Source organism: Dendrobates tinctorius, unplaced genomic scaffold (genome assembly GCF_039654945.1).
Source record: "Dendrobates tinctorius isolate UK_male_01 unplaced genomic scaffold, ASM3965494v1 ptg000007l, whole genome shotgun sequence".
Lineage (NCBI taxonomy): Eukaryota > Metazoa > Chordata > Amphibia > Anura > Dendrobatidae > Dendrobates > Dendrobates tinctorius.
The window spans coordinates 38,282,035-38,302,067 of NW_027361675.1; the positions used below are offsets into that span (position 1 = coordinate 38,282,035).

A 20,033-nucleotide genomic window follows, 5' to 3' on the forward strand; every position below is an offset into this window, starting at 1 on the left:
GCTGGGATCCTGTACCTTTTACCAGTAAGAATAGGATAGCACATGAATTGGTCTGATCACAGACACATCAGAACATCAAGGCTTGTGTTACCCTGTAGTCTATGACATCAGCTAAAGCTCTGCCCCCTGTCTGCAGGACTCCATGACCCACAGAAGCGATGGAGGAGCCTGGCTCCTGCAGCTGGAGCCCTCCTGGTATCCTCCGCTGTGTGCTCCCCTCTCACCTGGTGCCAGACACCAGCCCTGTCCTTCAGCCCCGGGTGCCCATACCCGCTGACTCCCCCGTTGCCCGCTCCCCTCTCAGACAGCCGCCGGCAGGGGAGAATGACAGCCGGCTTCAGCACCTGCCGCCGGGGAACAGCGCTTACAGTAGCACATGGTTGCCGCACGTAGTACAGACACTTATATCTCCGGTACTGGTTTATACGGTACTGGAAATATCAGGATGTGTGAAACCGGCCTAATTCCTGGAAGAAAACTGCAGCTAAAGCCCTAGAGCCCTTTTATCATCATGTGATACCAACTTTGTGTACCCATACATGGCTGAGATGATACAGACTTTTCATATTTTAACCGTCAAGCTACAGCTATTATCCAAAGGAACTCAAGGGGGCATATTAAACAATTCTGACCAATATTTAGTCAGTGGATCTGAAAGGTGCACAAACATTTATCACAATGGCTTATGTTGGGTGATATATTTTGGTTGTTTTGGCTACCTTTCCACTTCTTGTTTGGCTTTCCTTGCACTGTTTTGTTTTTTTTTTTTTTTGTTTTTTTTGTGTGTTTCACAAATAATCTCACATTCTAAACTTTTCCCCCTTTCATATGAAGTTTGAAAGTGTCCAAAATGCATATTAAAGCTTCATTCAGATATCCTGGTTTTTATTTACATCTGTAAAAGAAAAACACAGACCAATTTTGATGAGCGTGCTGCATCAGATTTTTATTACTGTTTGTTCATTGTTTCAGTTTTTGTCATCAGTGTTTCATCAGTGAATTTCTGATTTAAAAAATTGCAAAGCTTATCCTATCAAGTACAGTGATAAAAATGGATAACACACCCACTGCGCTCAGTATGGAAAAAACCCGGTCATGTTATTATCACCATACACTTTAATAGGTTTCTCTGTGAAAATTGTGTAAATGAGGTTTAAAATGTAATAAAACTTTCTGGGCAAATATTTAGGCTTATACACATTAGTGAATGGCCATTTAATTTCTAAGTTGTGAGCAACTCCTATGGGCTGTAACGGTCAATTAGTACTTAAAGGGTTACTCTGTGGAGATTAAAAAAAAAAATGTTTCCACTGTGCCTTCTTTTATAAACTATAAAGTTGAGATGCCCAGTGTGCACTTTTATTTTCTTTAGAACACTTGGAACTCCGTGTGACAGGAGCTGCTCCTCACTGGCTCCCCCCTCCCGTCTGGGACAATACATCACAAGAGTGTGCATCTCCCCCACTGTGAGAAACAGCTAGTTCCAGAAGAGGGAGTGGTGGGGTCCTGTCGTGCTCCTGACTTGTAGTATCAGCAGCCTCCAGCCCCCTGAACATGTCTCCCTCACTGCAGGGCTAGCAGCAGGGAGCAGGCCTAAACTCCCTCTCCCCAGACTGCAGACAGGGAGACTGTATCAGGAGTCTGATGTGACAGCAGCTGCTCCTCACTGCTCACCCATCCATTTGGGACATTACAGCAGTGTGCAGCTCCATGCTGTTACTACCAGCCAGTCTTCTAATAGATGGTTCTCTGCAGAGAACAGGGGGCGTGCTAATGCCCCCTCACTTCGAATTGACAGTTACTCACAGGGGGAAGCTGCACACTGACATGTGATGTAATGTACCAGACAGGATTGAGAAGCAGCTCCTGTCACACAAAATTACAAGTGTAAGGCCGGGGTCACACTTGCAAGAAACTCGCACGAGTCTTGCGTCTCAATACCCGACACTGCCGCTGGTACTCGGGACTGGAGTGTGCGGCTACGTGTATTTCTATGCAGCTGAGCGCTCCAGTCCGAGTGAGGGCAGAGACAGTTGAAATTTTGTCTTAATCTCCCTGGAAAACCCCTTTAAAATGGGAAAAATCACATCAAAAGCATATGGGGAACCATAAGGCAAGTGCACACGTACTTTTTTGCCCTGCGGATTTTTCTTAAACAATGTTTTATTAGAGCCATTTACTCAATCTATCTCCAAATAATTTTATTGATAGATTATTAATATAATGAATTTTTTCATATGTATAATGTTTATCGACCAACATAATCAATGTAACAACATCAGGTGGTTGCTTGTTGTTCCAACCTTTCGCTATTAGATTCACAGCAGACATGAGCGACCAAAAATTTTTCTTTTTTAAACCTGTAGATTCCAATGAGTAACAAGGCTAGAGCTGGGTGTGGGTGGACACGCCAGTTACATATAATCGAGATTAATTGAAAAACCTTGAGCCAATATACCTTTAGAATAGGGCATCCCCAGAACACATGAAGCAAGTCAGCTTGTGATCCACATCCGTGCCAACATAGACCAGACCCCCCTCCTCCAAAGTGTCTGAGTCTATTTGGAGTGAGATAGTATCTGTGGACCAGCTTATAATGAGTCTCAAGAATATTCATACATTTTGTGGCTTTTGCCGCTATTTTGAATGATGTTGTCCATTGGGGAATTTGTATTTGTTTCTGTAAAGTGGTTTCCCACTTCTCAAAGCATCCTTTATTGGAAAAGATATATTTATTAGTTAGAGTAGTGTATAAGGGTTTTAATGAACTTTTGTGGCTGGGAGGTGTGTTAATTAAAAAATTGTAAATAGTATGATTAATCATGACCACTCCACAGAAATTTTTCTTATACCTGTCATACTCCTCTTTGAGCAGGAGATATGTCATGTATTCAGTATTGGGGACTCCATACTTGGTTTTAACCAGTTCAAAAGGTATGACTCTATTGTTATCAAGTAAATCATCAACAAACATAATGGAGAATTTTGTCCAGCTGTCAAACAATGGTCTCAAAGAGATTCTGACAGGCGACAAAAAAGGAATTCTCAACTTTTTAGTCGAATGAGTGTAAGCATTAAATTTCCTCCTGCACATGTGTGACCAGCAAATCATAGAAGCTCTAAGTATTGGGTTCTCTATATTTGTAATCTCTTTCCTGTGCAGGAGAAAATAAGATATGTATAATAGTGGCTCTTTGTTAGGCATCAGATTTCTCTCAATTTCTGGCCACCCCAACTCGGTCTGTCCTGTAAAACACATTTTTGTTAGCTCAGCCATAGTAGCAAAATAGTATGCCTCTAGGTCTGGGAGGGCTATCCCACCATTTTCTTTGGATTTTAGCAGAGTATGCTTCCTCACCCTAGATTTTTGGTTGTTCCAAATATATTTGTTCATTTGAAAGGTGAGTTTCTGTATGGACTGCATTGAGAGAGGTAAAGGTACATTTCTATAACAGAGCAATACCTTTGGGAGGCAGAACATTTTATACAGAACTATTTTACCCATCCATGTGGCTGGGGTCTTTGACAGTTATCCCAACTTGAGCTCAAGAGATTGAAAAAGACATTCAGTGTTCACCTTGCCCATGTGTGTGAGATTACCTGTGAGCCATATTCCGAGATATGGTATCTTAGTACAGTCCCAATTAAAAGGGTACCTTTCTCTTAGTTGCTGTTTAATGGGTGCTAGAATGAAAAGTGACAAAACATTAGTTTTCTTTGTTAAGCTTATAATATGAGACTGATCCGAACAGATCAATGATGTCCCAAGTCTGTTTCAGAGAGGCAACAGGGTCTGTCAATGTGAGGATGATGTCATCCGCATAAAGATTTATTTTGTGCTCTGTATCTCCCAACTGGATACCCCTTATCTTACCCGAGTCCCTTATCATTTGAGCCAAAGGCTCCAGACTCAGAATGAAAATAATTGGGGACAGGGGGCAACCCTGTCTTGTCCCATTTGTTTTTCCGCGCAGAATTGAAGAAATCCACAGGTCAAATGACTTGCATTTTTCCTGCGGATTTCTTCCTTTTTTTTTTTCTAGCGGTTTTCTTGCGGTTTGTGTGCGGTTTTCCCCTGTGGATTTCCCCCTGTGGATTTGGAGAATGGAGCAGGTGGAAAACCGCACAAAAGAAGTGACATGCTGCATATTTTGAACTACAAGAAAACCGCACGGAAAAATCTGCAGCGTCTGCACAGCGGGTTTTTTTTTCTATTGACTGACATGCTACTGTACATCACAATGCGGATATGCAGCGTTTCTGCGCGGTAAAATCCGCAGCCGATCCGCTGGATATCTGCATCGTGTGCACATGGCCTTACAATGCTCCCAGCAGTCACAACTTCCCACACATAATCATTATTTTTTATTTCTCTAAAATTGCATTGAACATTATATCTATAATAAAAAAAAAAAAACTGATCACGTGTAATGAACACACCAACTCAGGTTTTTAGTCACCCAACCCTATCACAAATGCACGCAAATAAACCAGGCGATCAATAGATCTTGGCATCCAACAAAGATTTTTTTTTTCTCCTGCTAAAACATATAATCTTTGTTTTTCATAAGCCAGGGTGTGGATTTCCAGAGAGCTTTAATCCTTCTAGATTACAGTACATGTGACAACTGTCACATCAGTAAGTTTTTCAGGCATCTGCTTAAGAACCAGTCAGTTAAACGCTAATTTTCTGATAGCTATCTTTCCAAACCCAATGAACACACCTGCATGCTCACCTCAGCCAAGCGTGCATGTGCAGACATCAGACTGTGGCTTACTTTTCGCAATGGACTGGCATGTTGAAATTCAGTCGCCCTATCCTTTTCTAACCCCTTATAATCAGTTGAAATTTAGGAGAGTACCATGGGATTGTCAGCCAGTCCTGCCAAAATCGGCGGATGCTGACAACGTAAATGTGATGTGTATGGCTAGCTTAAAGCGATTGTCCAGTGAAAGATAGTTATCACTTATCCAGTAGATGGGTAATAACTTGGTGCACCTCCGTTGTCTCGGATCCTCACTGATCGGTGGAATTATTATTGGGAATTTCTGAACTTTTATACCTGTCAGAAAATGGAGCAGCAGATCGAACACCTGACCACTGCTTCACTCTTTATGGGGTGCTGGAAAAACCTGGAACGCAGCACTCGGTAGCCCCAAAGAGAATGATTGATTGGCTCAGAGGTGAAGCCTGCGCACTGATTCTGCATTCTAAGGTCACGTTCACACCTTCAGTATTTCACATCAGTATTTGTAAGCCAAAATCAGTAGGGAGTGAAAAATTCAGAAGTGGTGACGTGTTTCTATTTTACTTTTCCTCTGACTGTTCCTCACCTGGTTTTGGCTTACAGATACTGATGTGAAAACTGATAGTGTGACCGTAGCCTTACAGGGATAACAATGACCCATTCTGATGATCAGTCTGGGTTCCAGCAGTTGTACCCCTACCAATCAATAAGTTCTCAATAGGGGGGAACTGTTTGCTTAGCGCATCCACGGTCCACGTCACTACTCTTTGGTTGTGCAATGGGGGCAGTGGGAACTTACTGATCTTCCAGGTTCCCCACCGCGGTGTTTGATTCGCCGGCTAGGCTTGACGTCATCTATGTGACACACAGATGACGTGTCACTAGCCCAGCTGATCATCAGAGACAGGGATCTTTCAGGATGAGGAGACAGAGAGGACTGGCCCAGCTTGTGCCCTAGGGTTGCACCAAGCTATCTGCTAATCTCCAGCTACCTCTCCCATGAATTCACCGCTACTTTTGGAGCACTTTTCCACACCTTGTATTACTTTAATATGCAGCAGCCAGATCAGAGTTGTACACCTGTCAATGTGGAGGAAACAGTGTGAAAACTCTGTGAGAACTGTGACATATATATGAGCCATTTTTATTCTAAACTATATTAAGATGCACATAGAAAACGGTTTATAGAAACGTGGTGGTGTTATATACCGGCGCTGTTATGTTCCTTTGCCACTTTAGTAAAATGAGAACTGGCAATAAAACTATCACATATTCTCATTCTCAGGCTTACCAGACGACATGATGAAAAAGATTGTAAACTCGGCAAGGCAAGCGTTTAACACTGGGAAGACGCGCTCATTGGATTTCCGGTTACAGCAGCTACAGGCCATGAAGAAAATGATGATTGAGAATGAGGCTGCCTTGAAGGAGACCTTAAAAGCTGACATGCACAAAGTTCGTTTGTAATTATTATAGGTTTATTAGCTGAGGGACAAAGCCTGATAATCTCCATCACAATGTGTACACGTATAACCCTGTTTCATATACGACATATCCACACCGCTTCAAACAGTGGCTTTTGTTAGTGTTAGAACCTACACATTATATAAAGGGAATTATTTTTCACGTTCAGTAATTCATATTGCTGGAAAATAATTGTGTGGAATGAGAAATGCCTTATTACATGAGAAATTCTCATTTAGGTGATTACATGTCTTCTGTTTGCTAAATGAAAACTGTCCCATTGCCAGACCTAACAATATATTTTTTTTTTGTGTAGAGTGAGTGTGCTTCATATGCTTACGAGTTCATGGGTGTTCTAGCTGAGCTTGAGCTGATCATTGACAATCTCCATAATTGGGCTGCACCTCAGCACGTGAAAAAGAACCTGATGACAATGCAAGATGAAGTATACATCAATTATGAACCGCTTGGTGTTGTCCTCGTCATTGGAGCTTGGAACTACCCCCTCACCGTCCTTCTGCAACCTGTGGTGGGAGCCATTGCAGCAGGTACATATTGGAAATTGATTACTAGTACACCTAAATTGCCAGCGTAATATAGAAGGGCACATCTGTCTCAGCTTGCGTGTGTGTTTTTTTTTTTTTTTTTTTTTTTTTTTTTTTTTTAAGTGAAATACTAAAATCCATATTAAAAAATGTAGATATTTGGCAGCAGCTTACGTTTTTCAACCCTAACTGTTCTTACTTATTCTTACAAACTGTAGGTTAAATGGGTAATTGGGTCCTTTCAGCTTCCGCAATGGGTGGTGAGCGGGGTCGGTGATGTTGTGCTTTCTGATATATGCCTGCTCAGGTTTGCAAGCAACAGTTGTCTCACACCTGTTTTATTTTAATTAGAATGACTGCCACTCACACACGAGCCAGCATATCAGACTGCCATATAACACGGACTGCGATGGCATCATAATGCTCGGCCTGGCCGCGGCTCTCCTGACCCGAGCTTGACAGCATGTACAATCTTCTGCACTTTCGGTCATGTGCAGTGCGCCTGTGAAGCAGGGAAGCATACACCCAGCTTCTGAGCCTCAATGCAGTGCCCAAAGAAAGCCACACGCTTGAGAGCTTTGCAGAATGCTAGCGATGATGCTGAGTCTTGCATATCACATTATCATGCCCACTGGTGACTAACAGGATATAAGGCTGGTTAGGCAGGGAATTCAGTAATACATAAGAATGCTGCTGGGTTTGAGGACATGGGGGACATGACAGGTTCCTTTTAATCTTTTTGACTTGTCTTTTACTTTACTCCAGATCTGGAATCACATCTACACCGTTTAGTACACTGATCAAAAAAATGGAACACTAAAATACCACATGCTAGATGTCATTGAATGAAATTTTCCAGTTATAAATCTTTATTCATTATTACATAGTGGAATGCATTGAGAATGATAAAACATAACCATGATCAATGTAAATCAAAATTACTATTCCATGGATGTCTGGATTTGGAATGATACCCAAAATCAAAGTGGAAAATCAAATTACAGGCTGATCCAACTTCAGTGGAATTGCCTCAAGACAAGGAAATGATGATCAGTAGTGTGTGTGAACTCCACATGCCTGTACGACCTCCTTTCAATGCCTGGGCATGGTCCTGATGAGGCAGCCGATGTTCTCCTGAGGGATCTCCTCCCAGACCTGGGATTAAAGCAACAGACAACTCCTGGAAGTCTGTGGTGCACAGTGGCGTTGGTGGATGGAACGAGTCATGATGTCCGAGATATGCTCGATTGAATTCAGGTCTGGGGAAAGGCAGGCCAGTCCATAGCATCAATGCCTTCATCATACAGGAACTGCTGACACACTTCAGCCACATGAGGTTTAGCATTGGCATGCATCAGAAGGAACCCAGAGCCCAGTGCACCTGCATGTGGTTTCAAAATGGGTCAGAGGATCTCATCCTGGTACCTAATGCAGCCAGGGTACCTCTGGCTAGCACATGGAGGGCTGTGGTGCCCTTCAAAAAAATGCCTCCTGTTACAGAACCACTCAGCACCCAGAATATGTTGTGCAGTTATATGTATGGATAATAGGTTCTATGTGAGATGCATGTCCCTAATGCATCAGCATTCCCCTTTTGTCCACCCTCCCCCCACCTTTGTGATTTCCACAGTAAACATCGGCAGGCTCCGGCCACCTGCGGCTTTTGTACTGTATGTCTGGCCTGCCGCTTTTCTATTGGCCGGCCCTCTGTATCTGTGTGATATATTCTGTGTCCTGTGAGTAAATTGTTGTCAGACTGGAAATACATGGAGAAGCAGTGATCTTTTATATGTGCCCATGTAACCCAGGGATTCCAGCCAGCGTCATTCATTCAGACTCCAGCCAACGCAGAGCGGACCTCCGAAAACACGGGGTGGTACTGAAAGAGGTACCCCAGCTTGGTAGACCCCGTTACACTGGTGGCAGACAGCGGGATTTGATACCCCTTCTACAGGAGGAAAGGAATGAATGGAAAATAACTACCAGAAGTTAAAGAGGACTACATTAAAAGATCTGGTGGAAGCCCGAGGGTTGATCGCCAGCAACAAAACAAAAGCGGATTTGATAGCAGCCATCATGGAACACGACAGTGCAGCGCCCCCCAATGTGAACGTGGAGGAGACCGAATTCCAGAGGGAGGTAAAGAACAGACTCTCGTTCTATAGCCCAAACCCTGCAGTAGAGATCATACGAGAGGTGATGGCCGATGTGCGTACTGATCTGAAGGAAAAGATGGCCGAGCGGACCAGGATAGAGCTAGCCAAGATGGAGATGGTAGAGCGGACCAAAGTGGAGCTGGCCAAGATGGAGATGGCAGAGAGGAGAGCCAGCGAGCAGGGGGAGCTCTGGCCTTCGACCAGGTACTTTCAACAGTAAGCCACAAAAAGATCCAGTATAATGCCTTCCGACAGTTGGGGGAGGCAGAGGAAGACATTGATGGCTTTCTGCAGGACTTTGAGCGGCAGTGTGCCCTTCATCAAGTGAAGCCGGAGGAACGGGTTCAGATTCTGGCCAGCAAGCTGACAGGCCGGGCAGCGGACGCCTATCGCACGGTACCTGATGAGGACTGTATGGACTATGAGCGGATCAAAGAAGTGATCTTGGCCCGGTATGCGCTGACACCAGAGGCCTATCACCAAAAGTTCAGCGGACTTATAAAACGCGTAGCCGATACCCACGCTGAATGGGCCTGTAAATTACGGCGGTCACTGCTACAGTGGGTTCAAGGGAGCCAAGCAACCACTAAGGAGGACGTCCTCCAGCTCTTCCTGTTAGAACGATTCTTTAATGGACTAAACCCCGAGACACAGGAATGGCTTCGGGACAGGCGGCCAACGACTGTTGAGGAAGCCGCTCGTCTGGCCGATGAACATCATGATGCCAGGAGGCCGCAGTTCTCCGGATCAAAGGTGGTCACTAGGGGCCCGCCCATGGACTTGAAGGGCCCCAAACCACCGAAGATTGTAGGGGGACCAGCTGGAAACCCGGCCTACCACAGTCCCCCTGGGGCACGATGCCACACCTGTCATCAGCTGGGCCACCTGCAAAGACAATGCCTCAACCGGACTCAGCATACCCAGTGGCCAAAGGCGGGAACAGCTACCTTCAGCCGGGCTGCTGTACAATGCTACCAAGGCGAAGCTGACCCGGCATTGGGGGCTACGACTAACCAAGGGGTGGAAGAGATGGAGGAAGTGCTGCATGAAGTAGACACCGTGAAGGCAGCCCGGGCAGATAATCGACAACAGCATCGACAGGTCGTGTGGGTTAATGGGAAACGTATGCAGGGACCAAGAGATTCCGGAGCAACTTTGACCCTTGTGAAGCCTCATCTCGTCCGGGACCAAGAGAAGACGGACCGGACAGTGGCAGTCCGTGTAGCAGGGGAAGCTATACATCGACTACCCACTGCCAGGATTCACCTGAACTGGGGAGTCGGGGATGGCCTTGTTGAGGTCGGCTTGATGGAAGCGCCGTCTGTTCCCTGCTCCACGGTCACACCGCACCATGTCTGAAGGTAATGCACTCCATATGTAATGGGTGCGATATTTATGTCAGTACCTTGTTCTGAATAGTGTAGAGTAGAACTTAGCCATTATATATCCTATTCAGATCTGGTTAATTTAACCCTGACAGGCCCTTACTTGTATCAGACTGGTATTTTTATTATTGATCTAATCACGGTGTCCTGTTTGGTAGATTCAGAGGAGTGCTTTCGCCCCCCCCCCTCTTTTTTTTTTTTTTTGTCTGGGGTGTGTTTACAATTTATTGGATCACATAACGTATAAATGATTATTGTGAACATGCTTATCTTTATCACTCGACTCCGGACAGTCTCTCTCCCCTTTTTTCCCTTCTCCTACCTTTATGTGTGCGTACCCAGACACTCTTTTTGTCACATTGTTTATGCTTAAATAAATTTTGTATTATTCTTGAAATCATTTTGAGCTTCTATTTTTTTGATGTTTACGATTACATTTTGAGCATTTAACCATATTAATATATATGACTAACATGTGAGCATGCTCAGTTAATACTTTTTTGACATTTTTTCTGAATTGTTTTGGTTTTTCTTGGTATAATTAATTGGTCTAGAGGCTCCTCCACCTGACTATGTGGAATAGTTTTTTTGGTTTAATTGATGGAGGATTTGCCTGCAGACGTCTTGCTGGGAAATGACTTGGGGCCCATGTTGTCTGCATTCTCGGTGGCCCCTCTGGCTGAGACCTATCCTGTGACCACCCGGAGACAAGCTCGAGCTGCGGAGGCGGAATCACACTCAGAGGAGGCCCAGGTAAGACATCCCAGCCCTGCATGTATTCCCATAGCCAGACACATTTCTTGGGCCACCCCAGATGAATTTAAGAGGGAGTTACTTGAGGATCCTTCATTAGAGGGATATCGTGGGAAGGCACAGGAGGGGAGAGGAGTACTGGAAGGGGAACAGTTTGTATGGAAGCAGGGACTCCTCTACCGGATCACAGAGCAGCACCACACAGGGACGAGCCCCACTATAAAACAGCTGGTAGTTCCCAAGAAGTATAGGCAGGAGCTACTGCGAATCTCTCATGCTATACCCTTGGCCGGGCACTTCGGCGTCAGTCGCACCAGGCATCGTCTGACACAAAACTTCTTTTGGCCGGGGGTAACTTATGATGTTCGTCAGTACTGCCAGACCTGTGACAGTTGTCAGCGCATTGGCAAGAGGGGGGATCGCTGCAAGGCCAAATTACGCCCCCTCCCCAATGTGGAGGAACCATTTAGCCGAGTAGCAGTCAATCTGATAGGGCTGTTAGCCAAACCCAGTCCATCCGGGAAAAAGTATATATTGACAGTGGTAGATTATGCCACACGGTATCCAGAGGCGGTTGCGTTACCTAACATTCTGGCAGAGACGGTGGCGGCCGCCCTGCTCCAGGTTTTCTCACGGGTTGGATTTCCCCGGGAGATTATCTCGGACCAGGGTACCGAGTTTACAGCAGAGGTGACCAACCAACTGTGGAAGCTGTGCGGCGTAAAGTCCATTAGAAGCGCCCCGTACCACCCGCAAACCAATGGGTTGTGTGAACGCTTTAACGGGACATTAAAACAGCTCATTGGGACTTTTACCAGGACCTACAGGGACTGGGAGAAATTCTTGCCACACCTCCTGTTTGCCTATCGGGAGGTGCCCCAAGAATCCACGGGGTTCTCCCCGTTCGAGCTGGTATACGGGAGACTGGTAAGGGGACCCCTAGACTTAGTGCTGGAACACTGGAAAGGGGAGGGCCTCATAGAAGGGGTACCTATTGTACCCTATGTGCCGGAATTCCGGGACCGCCTACAGGAGCTGACTCAGGCTGTACGTGAGAACATGCAGGCGACCCAGCGGCGCCACCGCATATGGTACGATCGGAGGGCCAGAGAGCGCACTTTGGAAATAGGACAGAAGGTCCTGGTGTTAGAGCCCACTAAGCAGAATAAGTTTCAAGCTGCATGGCAGGGGCCCTACCAGGTAGTGGGGAAAATAGCCGACACAACCTATAATGTCGCCGATTGTGACGACCCCAGGGTTATCCGCATGTTCCACGTGAATATGCTGAAGCCCTACCGGGAGCGCCCTGAATAGGTAGTGGCCATCTGTGCACCTGAAGCAGAGGATTTAGCCGGACTTTCCTTGCCGGATGTCTTAGGGGAAAGGTACTCAAAAACATGGGACCAGGTACACTCGGGTGAAGACCTAGGCCCCCGGGAGAGACAGGAGGCGTTGTTGAGGCTGCGACAGAGGATGTTTTCAGAGAGACCAGGGTACACTCGCCTGGCACAACACAAGGTTGAGACCCAGGATCAGACCCCCTGCGACAAAACCCCTTCCGTGTCCAAGAGTCTGTACGAGAGGGGATGCGACGAGATACAAGAGATGTTGCGTTTAGGGGTCATTGAAGAGTCAGTCCCTGGGCATCCCCCGTAGTGTTAGTGCCCAAGAAGGATGGGACTACACGATTTTGTGTAGACTATCGTAAGCTCAATGAGAAAACCGTGACGGATGCATATCCCATGCCCGTGTGGATGAGTTGTTAGAACGGCTGGCGGGGGCAAAGTATTTGACCACCATCGATCTATGCAAAGGCTACTGGCAGATTCCCCTTAGTCCTGACGCTATTCCCAAGTCGGCATTTGTCACCCCGTTCGGCTTATTCCAGTTTCGAGTTATGCCATTCGGGATGAAGAATGCCCCGGCGACCTTCCAAAGGCTGGCTGACCGGCTTCTGGATGGTCTCCAGGACTATGCTTGTGCCTACCTGGACGACATCGCCATCTACAGTGCGACATGGGAAGACCATCTAAATCACCTAGAGACAGTATTGGACAGGATCCACCAGGCTGGAATCACCCTGAACCCAAACAAGTGTCACGTGGGCAAAGCAGAGGTTCAGTATTTAGGGCATTGGGTGGGAAGTGGGAAACAGCGACCAGAACCAGCCAAGATTGAGGCCATAGCCAAATGGCCCATCCCACGCACTAAAACCCAGGTCATGTCATTTCTAGGGACAGCGGGGTATTACAGGAAATTCGTTCCCAATTACAGCAGCGTAGCCAAGCCCCTCACTGATTTGACCCGTAATAACCAACCCCGCCAGGTAACCTGGACCTCAGAGTGTGAGGAAGCCTTCCGCCAACTAAAGGACGCCCTCACCAATACCCCTGTATTGGCCGCACCCGATCCAACTAAACGTTTCCTTGTTCATACAGATGCTTCTATGTTTGGATTGGGGGCAGTACTGAGCCAAGTCGGGCCGGACGGCCAAGAACACCCGGTAGCTTACCTGAGTCGGAAACTACTGCCCCGTGAAGTAAGCTATGCGGCCATCGAGAAGGAGTGCCTGGCGGTAGTATGGGCACTCAAAAAGTTGCAACCATATTTGTATGGACGACAGTTTTCCCTCCTAACGGACCATAATCCCCTAGTCTGGCTTAATCGGGTCTCTGGAGACAACACCAGATTGCTGCGGTGGAGTTCAGCCCTACAACCTCTGGACTTCACCATCCACTACAGACCCGGCAAACAAAACGGTAACGCCGATGGACTAAGTCAACAAACGGAACTTGTACCACCAACCCCATAAACTTCGGTCATCCCCAAACCGATCCGTTGAGGATCAGACTGTGTATGCCGATCGCGTCGCTGAAATGGGGAGCCGTGTTACAGAATCACTCAGCACCCAGAATATGTTGTGCAGTTATATGTATGGATAATAGGTTCTATGTGAGATGCATGTCCCTAATGCATCAGCATTCCCCTTTTGTCCGCCCTCCCCCCACCTTTGTGATTTCCACAGTAAACATCGGCAGGCTCCGGCCACCTGCGGCTTTTGTACTGTATGTCTGGCCTGCCGCTTTTCTATTGGCCGGCCCTCTGTATCTGTGTGATATATTCTGTGTCCTGTGAGTAAATTGTTGTCAGACTGGAAATACATGGAGAAGCAGTGATCTTTTATATGTGCCCATGTAACCCAGGGATTCCAGCCAGCGTCATTCATTCAGACTCCAGCCAACGCAGAGCGGACCTCCGAAAACACGGGGTGGTACTGAAAGAGGTACCCCAGCTTGGTAGACCCCGTCACACCACCTCACACCATTACTGACCCACTGCCAAACCAGTCATGATGGAGGATGTTGCAGGCAGCAGAATATTCTCCGTGGTGTCTCCAGACTGTCATGTCTTTCACAAGTGCTCAGTGTGAACCTGCTCTCGTCTGTGAAGAGCACAGGGCATCAATGTCAAATCTGTGCTGTCCCATCTAAAGTTATTATTGTATGCTTATATAATTGTGTTACGTTACCTTTCTTCATATTCAGTTTTGCATTTGGTCTGCTGCCACCTGCTGTCCTTTTTCTGTATAGCAGACTGCAGCTAATTATTTCTAGTACATGCCTTCCACTTCCTGGTCAGGGTCACTGCTTCTCTTCCTGCTGGTGGCCATTATTAGTTTCATTTTCTCTTGGGAGAGACTTGCCTGTACGGGCTGTGAAAGGCATCCGTTTTTTTATCACACACTTCGTTGCTCACACAACTTGCTGAATCATCTTGCTGTACCACCAGGATTGTTACATCTGCATTTCTGGAGAAGTACTGCATTACCAATCATACGCTGTATGTCCAGATTTCCAATAAACAAGTCTGGACTTCACAATATCTGGTGTGTATCATCTCTCCGGACGCATGAACAGCAAACCAGCAACAATGGTCCTGTCTGCTCTGCATTGAGGAAACGGAAGGTAGGAATCTCTCCCAGCCCCAATCAACTACACCTCCATTCGCCTCATGTGGGGACAGAACAAAATCTGCCAAACACTGTGTTCTCTGGCAAATGCCAATCGTCCTGCACGGTGTTGGGCTGTGGGCACAACCCCCATCTGTGGACGTCGGGCACTCAGACCACCCTCATGGAGTCGGTTTCTAACCGTTTGTGCAGACACATGCTAATTATGCAAATTGTCTCTTCAGACAGGAAGAGGACTAGAACTCTAGTGCCACTTATTGGAAGTAACAATCCTAAAAGTCAATGTCGACCCTTTTAACGAGCCTTGTTACATGACTTAGGATAAAAGCCAAGCCAGAATTTCAATTTGCAGACACTGTGTTTCGGGGTACTGCCCCTCGTCAGTGCAAAGTGTGAGATCTGGTTTGGCTGTGAGAGAGGCATCTGACCGATATCCAAGAAGTATCATTACTCCTTGTGGAGACTGACATGCTAAGCATGTCGAGATGAGGAGACTTAAAGCCGCAATGCACCTCTGGGAAATATGCTAATTATGCAAATTGTCTCTTCAGAGAGGAAGAGGACTAGAACTCTAGTGCCACCTATTAGAAGTAGCAATCCTAAAAGTCAATGTCGACCCTTTAACGAGCCTTGTTACATGACTCAGGATAAAAGCCAAGCCAGAATCTCAATTTGCAGACACTGTGTTTCGGGGTACTGCCCCTCGTCAGTGCAAAGTGTGAGATCTGGTTTGGCTGTGAGAGCGGCGTCTGACTGATATCCAAGAAGTATCATTTCTCCGGCAGATAAATGGGGCACGATACCCCACGTTGGCTATGATTTTCAAGGTGTGGGATAGGGGTAAGTCTCTTTTGAAGATAAATGGGCCTACGGAATTGTGGCCATTTTGGCGAAATCCGGATTTGCAAGAGATCAAAAAGCTGGTGGGGTTCGGAAGATGGGAAGATAAAGGGATTTATCTGGTGTCACAAATTTTGCAAAATAATACTCTTAAGAGTTTTGAACAATTGAGAACAGAATTTCACCTCCCGCACGTCTTCTTTTATCAGTACTTACAGCTAAGACATGCATTGGAAAAACAGAGAAGGACAAATCCGGTGATAGTGACACATAATCAAACACTACATATGCTACTTACATCTGAGTCTTCTAGGGGACTTATCTCTGAATTATATAAAAGATTATTACCTGCCCATCTGGAGACATATCCACTGACTGCTCCTAAGAATAAGTGGGAACGGGACGTTGGCCCCCTGACGGAGGACCAGAGGTCCGATATTCTAGAACAGGTCCCTAAAATGGCGGTTTCTGAGTGCCAGCGGCTTTCGCAAATATATCTCATTCACAGGGTATATAAAACACCCAGCTTATTATTTAAAATGGGACTTAGGCCCAATACACAATGTGTTAGGTGTGGGCAGGATGATGCCCACTTGATGCATGTTATGTGGGAGTGCGGGCACATTGGGGATTTCTGGAGGCAGACCCTGGGACTCATAGCCCAAGTATACCATATCACAATACGACCGTCACCTCGTCTATGTTTGTTGAATTTGTGGGAGGAGGGGGTTGACCCGGACTCTGCAGTGGCCCTGGGAATAGCACGCATCCTGTATCAGGCAAGAAAGATACTTGCATATCATTGGTTGGATCCTATGCCACCAACATTGTCAGAGCTTAAAAATAAACTAAATAATGTCATCAGATTGGAAAGGGGGGCTTATTTAAAAAGAAATGCATTAAGAAAGTTTTACAAAATTTGGCAGCCATGGATGGAGTCACCGGGTCTCCCCTCGGGCGCACTGGTACGGGATGCGATGTTGGACCAGTTGCTGTTGTGCTTGCGATGAGGGGATGCTTGGGGGGTGAAAATAAAGTCTAGTGCCCTTTGTGGCGAAGTAGATTTTGAGTGGCGCGGTGGGAGGGAGCTGGGGTGGATTGGACCTGATATCCGTGGGGGGCGGGGGGGGGCGAAATATGATGCGGAGTGGCGCGGCTGGCGGGGATGGTTTTCCCGCTGAAATGAGGCACTGATGTATAATTTTGATTTTTGTTTATTTGTGGAGCCATGTTGTTTATAGGCTCAATTTTATGCAAATATCTGTGTTTTGAGATTTCTTCTTTTTATTTATTCTTACACAGGAAGAGTTTTACCCTTTAAATAATATTTGCTCTCAATGTAAATTTTACTAGCTATATAAGATGTCATATTCTTTCTGTATTGATTCCTGAATGTTTAATAAAAAAGATCTGATTAAAAAAAGAAGTATCATTTCTCCTTGCGGAGAATGGCATGCTAAGCATGTTGAGATGAGGAGACTTGCACATGCACATTTTCCCTTCACCCATGACAGCACCACCTGAGAGAGGGATCCGCCCCGCCAGGACAGGAACCTACTGAGATATAAGGGGTGGCACCTCTCTCCCGCTTCAGTTGGGTTCCTGTCCTGGAAGGAATCCCACTGTGGTGCCTGTCATGGCGAAGAAAAAAAAAAAAAGAGGACCCAGGCCCGTCCCGGTGCGGGAAGAACAGGTAGCTTACCTGTAGCGCCGGCCGTCGGGTCCTGGAAGTACAGTCCCCGGGGTTCCTCTGGGCTCCGGGTTCGTGTGGGCGCGGATGGGATCCCGGTGGCTCCGGGGAGCCCGCGCCGCCCTCCCCTCGCGCACGCCGCATCTCGATCCCCGTGGCAGGGGAGAGACACTGGCTTCTTCCGGCCGCTGACGTCAGCGGCGCTGTGGATTCTGGGTGCGCCGGCTGACGTCAGGAAAAAGGCGACGGTGTAATGGTGCCTGGTGTGACGCCGGCTTTCTGTAGCGGTCAGCCGACGGTCGCAGGGGGGAGGGAGAGGGAGACGCTCACCAGGACGTAGGCGCGTCACTTAAAAGGAGGAAGCAGCGGCAGAACGAGCGGTGCAAGATGGAGTCAGAACAGGAACACTCAGTGTCCCTGCCTCCCTCACAGCCCTCTGGCAGAAAACATGGAAGCCATTCAAGCAGCAGTCGCCCCAGCCGCAGGTCGGGGGACTCCTCAAGGTCCAAAGAGCACAGGTCACGTGCTCTGACGCAGCCTCCGAGTCCGGTACCCTTGACTATGGGTGGTGAGTGATCTTCGTGAATGCTAGCTTTTTGTTAATATGGTTTCTCTGTTGTATGCTCTGCCCTGTAGGAAAGGCCCAGAAAAGCAGGAAGCAAGAAGAACAATAGGGACTGTGCTAAATGTAGGAATCCCCTAGCAAGAGACTGGCAGAAAGATCTCTGTGCCTCTTGCATCCAGCGGACTATGGCGGAGGAAGCGCCTAGTTTCGCAGCCAATTTGATATCCTCCCTTAGGTCAGAAATGTAGGGTTCAATTAAGTCCCTATTGAAAAAAGGGAAGAAAAGTAGGAAGAATCCCCCTAGTTCTCCCTCAGAGTCCGCATCAGTCTCGTCTCAGGCGGAACAATCATTCTCCTCAGACTCCTCAGACAGTGACACGGGGGGAAGCCATGTTTCCCTGTAGAAGACACAGATGCCCTCCTAAAGGCCATTAGAACCACAATGGGCCTACAGGAAGAAAGGGCGGCTAAAACCCTAGAGGATGTCATGTTTGGGGGGCTACAGGAGAGGAAAAAGCGGACCTTCCCAGTGAATAAAAAAATCCAGGCGCTTATTGAGAGTGGAAGAAACCCGAAAAATCTGGGGCCCTTCCGTCCAGCTCTAAGAGACGATATCCCTTTGAGCACAAGGATGCGGAGATATGCTGCAGTATCCAGGTCTTCCTAAAGGTCGGCCTTGCCCTTGGAAGAGTCAGGGGTTCTTAGAGACCCGCTGGACAAGAAGGCGGACTCATATTTGATGCAAGCGTGGGAAGCGACAGCAGGAGGATTAAAGCCGGCGATAGCGGGCACCTGCACGGCACGCTCCCTCATGATTTGGCTGCAGCAGTTAGAAGAGAAGCTGGCATCAAAGGTCCCAAGAGAGAAGATTTTAGCAGATATGTATCTCTTGCACGGGGCAGCAGCTTTTTTTGGCAGATACCTCGGCGGACTCTATGAGGTTGACAGCTAGGGCAGCGGAACTTTCAAATGCTGCTAGACGCGCATTATGGCTTAAGGGCTGCCCGGATGACATACAGTCTAAAGCTAAATTGTGCTCTCTCCCCTGCGATGGTCGGTTCTTATTCGGCAAGAACTTGGACGATATCCTGGAGAAAGCAGGTGATAAGAAAAAAGGCTTCCCCAGGCTCCCGACAGAACAGAGAAGACAGCCCTTTCGGAGGGGAAGATTCAATAGGGGGCGTCCTCCCGCTGATCGGAGAAGATGGGAGGATAAAAGGAAAAAAAGAGTCGGATTTATGTTTGGTGGGGGGGTACCTCCACCTCAAAGAAATTGCCACAATGACGCCAGTATTCCAGTAGGGGGAGATTGGCACTTTTTTTCCAGGTCTGGAAAACGATCTCCTCCAATACCTGGATCCTGGGCATCCTAAGAGATGGCCTGAGAATTCCCTTTATTCGTCAGCCAAAACCCGTGGTTGTCATTACACCCATCAGAAAGGTAACCGAAGAACAGTTGGCCTTAGAAGCGGAGATCCTGAGCCTGAGAGACAAGCGGGTACTTTACGAGGTCCCACATACACAGGAAGGAAGGGGATTCTATTCACCCCTTTTTCTCATAAAAAAAACCAGATCAATCATTCAGGACTATCATAAATCTCAGACGGCTCAATCGATGGATAAGAAACCAGACCTTCAAGATGGAGTCAGTGGCTACGGCCGTGAAGCTACTACATCAAGATTGCTTTATGGCCGTAGTCGTCTTAAAGGATGCATATTATCACATCCCTATCCATCCAGATTACCAAAAATACTTGAGGGTAGCGCTTTATATCCAAGGTGTACTGAGACATTTCCAGTTCAGAGCTCTTCCATTCGGTATATCCATAGCCCCGAGAGTTTTCACCAAGGTCATAGCAGAGGTGACAGCCTTTCTCCGGATTCACGATACGGTTATAATACCATACCTGGACGATT

General features: G+C 47.0%; 1 protein-coding gene across 2 annotated transcripts in view; it reads left to right on the forward strand.

Moving 5' to 3' along the window:
• The window catches only part of ALDH3A2 (aldehyde dehydrogenase 3 family member A2), a 96,344-nt gene that overhangs the window by 3,073 nt on the left and 73,238 nt on the right, over positions 1-20,033 (forward strand). For both annotated transcript variants that reach the window (XM_073573496.1, XM_073573506.1), the window contains exons 2-3: positions 6,034-6,203; positions 6,529-6,760. In XM_073573496.1, the coding sequence (XP_073429597.1) occupies positions 6,048-6,203; positions 6,529-6,760 (388 nt within the window). In that variant the 5' untranslated portion in view covers positions 6,034-6,047. The remainder of the gene's footprint in view (positions 1-6,033; positions 6,204-6,528; positions 6,761-20,033) is intronic.